Below are 9,183 nucleotides of genomic sequence, written 5' to 3'. Positions count from 1 at the left end.
AGGACAGGCGCGGGAAGGGGTACGTGCCGATGCGGCGACGAAGATGGCGGCTGTACCCTGGGCGTGCGTTTCTCTCCTGCGTGTGTGTCGATGCGCGCCCTGCGAGAGGTGCGTGGATGGATGGGATGTCTTGCTCCGACATAATCGCCTGTGATGCGGATGCCCGCTCGACTTCCAGGCCTATAAGCAGCTCCTCTCTCCCCCTCTGGTGCTCAGACAGAGAGCGAGAGCGTACACAAGGACAGACTAAAGGTGTTGACGGCAAAAAAGGAACGCATGTTTCGCAGAAGTGGCGCGTGCTTGTGTCGGCGTGTGCGCAGGTCAGCATACTTGCCCACGCGTCGTCCCCACTGCGCTCTCCTGAGGCGCTTATACCGTCTCTCGGTTGCCATCGACCTCGTCGAGGCGAAGAGAGGGAGGTGGTCGCTTGGCGAAGAGGTGCGTGACGCATCCGGGACCTGCTCGCCGTCCTCCTCGCTGCGGCAGAAGACCGCCGGCATCGCTTCCCATCTTTCTCAACGTATCGCTTACGGACCTCTAGCGCCGCCCCCTCCTCTTCCCCTACTCCTCACTGCTGGTAGGCGGGAGTGATGGGGCGGCCACGGTCAGAGTCGTCATGGTAGCGACACCAGGTCTGCACGTCTCCCCCCTCCCCCATGCATGGGTCTTGCGTCCCTCGTCTCGCCACCATCGCCTCCCTTCGGTCTGACCTTGTCGCTCTTTTGCTCTTCAACGGCGCATCCTTCTCTGCGCACCACCCCCACCCCCCACTCAAACAACATCGATGCACACGCGCACACACACACTCACGCGTTGCAGCGCCTCCCCGCCCGCCCCGCCCCTCCTCCCTGTGCTCGTGTGCGCAATTTTTTCTTATTCGGGGTCTCGACTGCCTCTACGCCTTCAATGCTGCTCCGAGCTACCGCGGCGTCGACGTTGGCCTCGGCGCTTCTTCACCGCGGGGGCTGCGCACCGCGGGCGGCGACGGCGGGTATCACCGCCAGCTTTTCCAGTCGATGCTGCCGCTCACCTCCATCGGCTGCTCTATCTTCGTCCTACCAGCCAACGTCTTCGCTTGCGCTGCTGCGTGCAGCGACGCTGGCGCCGCTGTGCGCGTCCACCAACGGCAGCTCTTCTGCGTGGGCAACAGCTCGCCGCTGGCAGTCCAGCGGGGGCCCAGGCTACGGCACCGTCTCCGCCGACATCGACTCACCGCGCGGCGCCGCAAAGCCCACGGAGGAGGAGCTCCATCGTGAGCAGCGTCGCCGCACGCACGGGCACGCGGCAACTGCCGAGGACGCGAACAAGGAAGCCGTCAGCACCCATGTAAGCGGGTACAACCCATGGGAGGTGCTGGGCCTGAAGCCCGGTGCGTCGACGCAGACGATCCGCCTGCGCTACCACGAACTCATGAAGCAGGTTCACCCTGACATGGCGGCCGATGGCGCCGGCGACATCCCGCGCCTCAACCAGATCAACAAGGCATACGAGCTGATTACGAAGAGTCCGACGCTGGACCGGCGCTACCGCAACCTCGTCTCCGACACGCAGTACTTCTACTACAAGTTCCTACCCGAGTGGATGGCGCGCAACGTGGACGAGATGCCGCGGTACTGGAGTTGGGTTAAGTGGCGTACCCCGAGCGGCTTTCACGTTTTCCTGCTGCTCTGCGGCTTTTACGTACTCGGCCGCTTCTACGCCGCCTTCCCGATGCTGACGAGCGTTTTCTTCGTCTCCGTGGCACTGGATGTGCTGTTACACACGATGCTCGCCCCGGCGTCGCTGTGCATGCTGTTCCTCTACTCAATCATGGCGTACCGGAGCTACGATATGGCGTGGCTGACCAGCCCGAAGGGCTTCCTGCGTCGTGAGTTGGGCTACTAAGTTTATGAATAGCGTGGCGGAGCGCTTTTGCAAGGTCGTTTTGCGCCTTGCACGTGTGTCGCGTGCGTGCTGATGGTGTTGGTGATGGCACGGAGGTTGCGGTGCTCTGTTTTGATGCCTTCACCCTTTGCGGTATTCTCGCTGATGGTGGAAGGGACGGGGGGAGGAGGGCGGCGTCGACAGAGCGCGCAGGCGTGCGCCCGTGCGTGCGTGGATAGTGCACGAGAAGGCGGACGAAGTGGGTGAGGGTGGGCTCGTTTCACAGAGCGAGCGAAGGTAGCGCCTTCCGTCCTCCCTCCGGTGGTGGTGGGGGGGGGGCGGGGGGCGGAGGCGGCTCAGCTCCAGCAGCCACGGGCGCCCTCCCTTCGCACGTCGCTGTCTTCTGCACCTCTCCATTTGTGTGGTGGCGCTCTTTTTCTTGTTTCTCGGCCGCCACTCCGTTAGCGCGTGTGTGCGCGTGTGTGTTTGTGCTCTTAAGGCGATGATACGTAAATCGAGTGGACAATCACAGACGGAGTAGGGGGAAAAGGCGGGACACGGAGTCTGTTCGGCGAGAGGAAGGGGGGGGGGAGCCGCAGCGTGGACCTGCGCATCCCTCCGTGTGGCTATGTGGCGGGGTACCTCGCCCTTACATGTAAGTTGAGATAAGCCCCCTACCCCCTCCCTCCCCCTTCTATCTATCTCCTTGCTTCTCTGTGTGTGTGTGTGGCTGTCCGTGTAGGGGCCTCGCACGCTTTCGAAACTCGGGCGACTCCGCCAGCAGCGATGAAGGGGACATAGGCAGACAGCGCGTGGACGTCACACAAAGGGTGGAGGGGAGAGGGGAGAGGGGCGAAGACGACACAAAATGACGAGGTAACGGCGGGGAAACAGAAGCACGGCTGCTTCTGTTGGAGTGCGTTGCTCAGTGAAACGGCCGGGACACGTTCCATGAAGCGCGCTTGTACGCAGCGAGGGACTTGCCCTCCCTCTCTGGCGCACTTGCGCTTCACCTTGCTCCACCGCACGTGAAGAGCCCCCCCCTTCCCTCTGCTGGACTCTGCTCACCATTCCTGCCACTCCCGTGTCTTGGCTCGCGTCTTATCACCCTCCACGGTCGGTCTGCATCTCTCTCTGTCTCTGTCGCTCTCTCACGTGAACGAGCCCCATCACTGCCCAATGCCGCCGCCATCATCATCAACGCTTTCACTTTCCTATAGCGGCTAAGGTGCTGTTTTACGTCTTCGTGCGTGCACACCAGGCAGACACATCCGTCTGCCCTCTGCTGTGCGAACACGCAGTGCAGATCCCTGCCTCTTCCCTTCAGCTTCATCACTTCGCTGTCTCTGTTCTGTGTTGCTTCACCAATCTGATCACTGTGCCCGCCTGGATGCCTAGCAACAGCCCCCCTTCCCTCTCGACCCCCCTCGCCTACCCTCATTGACGCTGTTTCCGCAGTCACGGTGCTCCTTGACTCGCACAGGGACACTCGTTGTGCAGCTTGAAGAGCTATATCGACCCTCATGTCGGCCGAGTACAGCTACGCTGATGGCGATGCCGACGCCTCCTCGCTCATTTACCTGAGCGAGCCGCTGCCGTCCTCAGTCAAACCGCTGGGACTCTCCCTCGCCACCTCTCCGCTCACCACCACAGCGGCAACACCGGCGGCGGCGCCGTCTGCATCGCCGTCGTTTCGCGTGCGTGCGATGCACCTCGACGACGTCGCCGAGGACGTCATCCTCGTCTGCGAGGACAGCATCACCCTATGTGTCCCGTTAACTTGGAGCGCTGCTGCAGCAGCGACAGCTGGCTTGGAAGGACCGTCGAAGTCCGAGAAAGACAGTATCGAGGCTCCTCATGGCGACGCCGCTCGTTTAGCCCAAGACGCAGCATCGCCTACTGCGATAAACTATCGAAACTGCCCGCCGCATGCGCGTGGTACACGTCTCTGCTTGCCTTCTCCCCACGCTCCACCAGCACCTCAGTCTTCGACGCCCACAGCCAATGCCGAAGCGGCTGCGGCGTGCCTACGCATGGCAAATCCTTCACAGGTGTGGATGTCCCCTCTCTCTGCCTCCTGCTGCACCACAGCATCCACCAGCGGGCTCTGCCTACCGCGGCGTCTGCCCATGCCGCCCGAAGAGCTTCGCCGCTCGGCGTCGGTGCTGATGGCTGTGCCGCTACCGCCACCAGCGGCACTGTGGCCCTCTGCTTCTTCGGCCGACCGCCACGAGACACCAGGGCTGACAGCGGGGCCGTTGACTGTCTCTGGTTACGGCACACTCACCGCGCCTCCGCCGGTCATGGCAGTCTACATCATGGAGTGCCCCGTGCTGCCTGAAGGTGTGGACTACATAGCGGCATCTGCGGTTCCGCTCGCGCGCCCACTCGCGAAGTTTGTATGCTCCCCCAACACGCTGCGCTTCCGCGAAGCGTGGTATCCGGTGCAGTTCTTCTGCTGGTGCGACAGCGACAACGCTCCGGCTGCTGCCTCGTCGACGTCAGCGGCAGCGTACGTTGACCACCACCTCCTTTGTGCCTCCTCGATCGCTGTCGATCTTATACAGGTGCGCTGCCGGGCCAACCCCGCACTCGCACCTCAGCCGCCTCAGCCCCCGCAAGCGTCCATGAAGCCCTCAGCTCTGCTCTCGTGTGGGGGTAGTGGCACGCATGAGGACGGACACATTGAGCGAGAGACGGTGCGCATCCTGCCTGTTTCTCCGCTGAGTGCGGCGACAGCGGCTTCAATGACCCCTTCATCATGCATGGCGTCTTCTGCTACCACCGGCGGCGTGTGCGATGAGGCCGCGATGGTGTCCATACGCGTGCTGCAGCGCTACGTCACGCGCTCGGACTGGTGCACCTACGATGCACGAAGTCGTGTGCTGCTGAGCCTTAACCACGCTCGCCCGTCGGTGGTGAAGCCGATCAAGGTGTATGTGGGGCGAAAGGCGTCTTCTGTGGACAGCGAGCCGAGAGCAAAGTCCAGCAGGGCAGCTGAGGCAAGCTCTGCGCCACTGGAGCTGCGCACGTTGACCGAGTTGACATTACCAGAGAGCCTGTGCGCTACCCTCCATATGGACTGCACCGGAGGACACGGCACTGCCGCCGCTTCTTTGCCGGAGCTGCTGCTGCCGCTTCTCCGGTGCCCGCAGGCGTCGCAGCAGCTCTCCTCGCTGCTGGGCGTGTTGACGATCTATGGGCAGTCTTTTGTATACCATGTGTCCTCCGGCCGCGGCACCGTGGGCGGTCGACAGGACCCGATGATGAGCTTGTACATGCACGTTCCCTACAAAGAGCACGGATGCCAACCCTTGCCCGGTATGTCGCAGACGGAGAGGGCACTGAGCAGCGGAGTCGCCGGTGCTGGCGCGTCAGCGTCGGTCGCTGAAGCAGCGCATAGCGACTCACTCTTGAGCCGGCTCACGGCGGCGGCATCGTTCGCCACCGCCTCTGCGCCGCCGCCCAAGGTGTGTGGCGGCTTCTTTGTTCATGCTGTGCGGCTGTCCTTGACTGCAGTAATCTCGCATCCGTCTCGCGACTTTCAAGCGTCTATGCAAGACCTGTTGCCGGATGCCGTAGGAGCTGACGCCCTTGGCGCGCCGTTGCCGCAGCCGCCGCGTTCAGTCCCCTTCTGTGTACAAGTGGTTGACAACCTCATCGTGATACACTCCCCGGACACGGCACGGTCGGCTGTGTACGACCTGGCAGATTGCGGCGGCGGCAGCGTGTCTCGCATGGGCGCCGCTACCGCTTCTCGTAACGTAAGGAGGAGCACGCCGGCACGGAGCCATGTATGGAAGGCGGTGAACTCAGACCCCGTTGGCGCGGGGGTGCGGGCGCATAAGCCTACCACTGCCAGCGCCGCAAACAACGCCGCTGACTCAGCGCACTATTCTTCTGAACCGGATCCTTCGTTGGGAGCTGGAGGGGGTGCGACTTCGGCTTCGCATGGGGTGGCAAACAGTGGCTTTGGCCGCTTCCAGTTCTCATGGCCGCACCACCGCAGCGACAGCAGCATCACTGACGACGTCGATGACGCCTCAGCAGCAACGTCACGCTCACTGCTGCTACCGTCACCAACAGCGCCCCATCCGCCAACTGCCGCCTCTAGCGCTGCGCAGGCCGCCACCGCCGACTCACTCGCGGGTGAGCACCAGCAGCAGCGTGACCGTTCGCATCGTAGGAAAGTGGGATTGGAGCACCAAGCTCCATCGGCCGACTTCAGATCTATGCTGTCCGTGTTGAGCAGCTCAATGCTGGCGATGAGCGCGTCGGATCCTACCACCACCGCTGCCGCTGCCGCATCTGCCGTACCGTTGATGTATCCGCTGTACTGCTGCGGTGCCGCTGCAGCAGTGGAGGGTTCTGAGGAGGGAGGCGCAGGCAGCAGTGGAGATGCACCGAGGGCCAGTGAGCCGATCGTCTACAGCGACTATCAGTGGCTGGGGGGCCCGCGGCTACCACTGGTGATGAAGGCATCGGACGGAACGCTGCGCGTGTGCCGTGTAGACGCCGCGCGGGTGGCGGTGTGGCGTCTGCTTGTGGACTTCAGCCGCGAGAGCAACCACGCCGGCCAGGATCCTTCCTCGCTGCAGCAGGAGCAAGGCCTCGATGTAAACGCCTTGAATGGCGAAGCAGCGGCTGGGCTTGTCCGCTCCTATGTGAGCTTCCTGTGTCGGCGCCATCAAGTGTTTCCGGCTCGCTCGGCCAACGGCCGCAGCACCAGCAGCACGCACGCTCTTGTCGGCCTTCTAGGTGAGCTCACCGGCCAGGCAGTGGGGCTGGAGGGCGATGATGGCGACTGCAACGGTGTTGGAGTGTCCCAGACGGACCCAGCTGAGTACTCAAAGGTGGATGCGTTGCGACATCTTCTGTGCATGGCCACAACATCGACACCGGTCGTCGCAGGCAAGCAGTTGTACGCTCTATGGACGTGCATGCTGGAGAACCTCACGCTCGAAACCGCGTTTTCCGCCCGCTGCGTCGCGGTGGAGCGAGAGCGCTCTTTGGCCCTCGCAGGAGGGGTTGGCGGCGCGGATGTTGCGCGTGCAGCCAGCTCTGAGGCATCTGGTGGGCTCCTCATCAGCTCCGCCGAGCTGCAGCAGCTCATTTTACAGAAGGTGTTTGCTCCTACTTGGGCAGCCCTTCAATCATCTTTACCATGCCACCCCCAGCAGCAGCAACAGCCGCAGAGGCGGCGCCAACTCGAAGGACTCCTCTGCGATTATGTGCGGCTCCTGCACAGCGCCGCCATTCCAGTGGAGCCGCCACTCCAGCACTTGCTTCTCGAGATCGTTCTTTGCGACGTGGGCGACACTCTAGCGAGTCCGTTTGTGTCTTCCCAATCGCCATCCGTCTGTAGCGCTGCACGTCGTGTGCAGGAGCTGCTGCGACAAGGGGTACTGGAGCGAAACGAGGCCACGGCGCGCTGGCTTCTGGATTGGTGGACCGCATATCAAGAAGTGAGCGCATCAGTGCGGCGCAGCGACGCAGCTGACGCGCGTGCGCGTCGCCTCAACGCGGGCGAGCCCTCAGCGGAGCGCCGCGCTGAGTCGTCCGGTGCAGCGGCCTCTGCTCCCACATCCCTGACTGCGGCGACGCCAATGGCGCAGCAAAGCGCGGATGTGTCGTTCTCTCCCTTCTGCCCCGGTGACGACGCGGAGGAGACGGAGATTCTGTTTGAGGAGGCGGTGCGTCTTCTGGAGGCGCGCGGCTTCTTACTGGAGGTCGCGGAGGCGTACATCTGCCGTTCCCACTTCACCGCTGCCGCAGCGGTGCTGCAGCGGGTTCCACAGCAGAGTAAGCTCGCTGAGGTGCCAGTGGTTGCACCATCGCCGGCGCTGTCGCACCGTCGGCAGACACGCGTGCTGTCATGGGACTCCCTGGCCCTCTCCGTGCTGGATGGCGCGTGGCGGTGTGTGCGTTGGGCGGAAGAGGCGCTCTTCTCCAACGCCGGTGGCGCCCCCGTCGCATCTCAGCACCAGCTTGCCGCAGCTGATTTCGCCTCGAACCCACTGCGGTCTTGGCGGATGCGCTCGCTGGAGCGACAAGTTCAAGCCGCGCATCGCGTGTACGTCACCGTGGCAAAGAGGCTGCTGGTTAAGCCGACGGCCCGCGCGTTGTTGCCTTCACGAGCAATGGAGGCCGCGGATTCCGGCCAGGGCTCGCTCGCTGCGCCCACTTCGCCTAATGTCGACGGTCGGTTCCACGTGCACGAGGTACGCCACGAGCAACTGCTTCGCCAGATGGAGCAGGGCTGGCACGAGCTAAAGCAGCGAGGCGGAGCATGACGGAGGCGGATGGGTGTGTCACAGCAGCTTGCCTCCGCGGGCGTTGTTGCCCGTGTGGTGCTCCCCGACTTTGCGCATCCTTCCACTGACGCATCAACACGTACCCGCGAGGAGAGGGAGGGGGGAGATATGGCTAACCGAGCAGGAAAGCCCCACCGCGTCGCCACGGGCACTGAGGCAGCGGTGATGGACAGAAGACGGAGGATTTCAGGGGCGGAGGGGAGGGGGATTATGCCTCGGTGAGGCGCGGGGTGGTGATGGTGGTGCACGCGTGCGCACGGGTCGACGTCTGTGATGACGTCTTTTCGCATACTTGAAGGTAGCGGCAAGCGAAAGACAACGCGAGTCGAGTGTAACTCGCTGCGAAGGCACAGCATCGTCGCCCTCCGTCTTCGTCTTCACACCTCTCGCACCACCAAGCAGGAGATCGTGGAAAAAAATCAGGGCAGCAGGGGCAGCAGACATCATACACCGCTGCGGTACGTCCACCTCTAATAAGGTGGCAGTGGCGGTGGCAGTTGCAGGGGTGGTGGTGGTGGGGGGGGGGTAGCCCTCACTCCTCTCTCTTGCATCTGCTTCGCCCGGCATCGACGCTCCGGCTCGGTACATGCATTGTCGCCCCTCTCCCATACACGAGCATGGCGCTGGCATGTGCGACATGCATGTGTGACGCTGGAGTATATACCCCTCCCTGCCTTTTGGGGGAGGTGGGGAGAGATGAGGCTGGCCGCACTGTCGCGCATATTTTCGAAGTCCTCTCTGCGTGCGTGCTCGCTCCCTTCTGCAAGCTCTCCCCAGCTTGCCTATCTTTGCACCTCCACCTCTCCTACTCCCTCCCTCCCTTCCGTGGCTGCGCCCCCAAATCCGCGGTGCCAAGCGCCGCCCAGCTGGGTCTGACAGGATTGGCTGGGGCCCGGCTTTTCAGTATGTGGTCGACGTGCCCACCTCTTCCAGTGCGGTGTGCGTGCCAGAAGCGCAGTCTCTCGTACGGTGATCCGCGGGGGTGCGACGGGATGTTCGATGTGGG

The 9,183-nt window shown here is 63.2% G+C and overlaps 2 protein-coding genes across 2 annotated transcripts; both read left to right on the top strand.

Moving 5' to 3' along the window:
• Positions 1 to 906: 906 nt before the first annotated feature.
• LMXM_17_0460 (conserved hypothetical protein) lies at positions 907 to 1,884 on the top strand (the record flags this gene model as incomplete). The annotated part of the gene is made up of 1 exon (XM_003873859.1): positions 907 to 1,884. One exon carries the CDS (start codon positions 907 to 909, stop codon positions 1,882 to 1,884), a length of 978 nt encoding a protein of 325 aa, XP_003873908.1.
• Positions 1,885 to 3,386: 1,502 nt separating this feature from the next.
• LMXM_17_0450 (conserved hypothetical protein) lies at positions 3,387 to 8,156 on the top strand (the record flags this gene model as incomplete). The annotated part of the gene is made up of 1 exon (XM_003873858.1): positions 3,387 to 8,156. One exon carries the CDS (start codon positions 3,387 to 3,389, stop codon positions 8,154 to 8,156), a length of 4,770 nt encoding a protein of 1,589 aa, XP_003873907.1.
• Between the last annotated feature and the right edge of the window lie 1,027 nt (positions 8,157 to 9,183).

This window comes from Leishmania mexicana, chromosome 17, assembly GCF_000234665.1.
Source record: "Leishmania mexicana MHOM/GT/2001/U1103 complete genome, chromosome 17".
NCBI classification, from domain to species: domain Eukaryota; phylum Euglenozoa; class Kinetoplastea; order Trypanosomatida; family Trypanosomatidae; genus Leishmania; species Leishmania mexicana.
The sequence above is the reverse complement of the archived record's forward strand: the minus strand, read 5'-3'. Positions and strand labels throughout refer to the sequence as shown.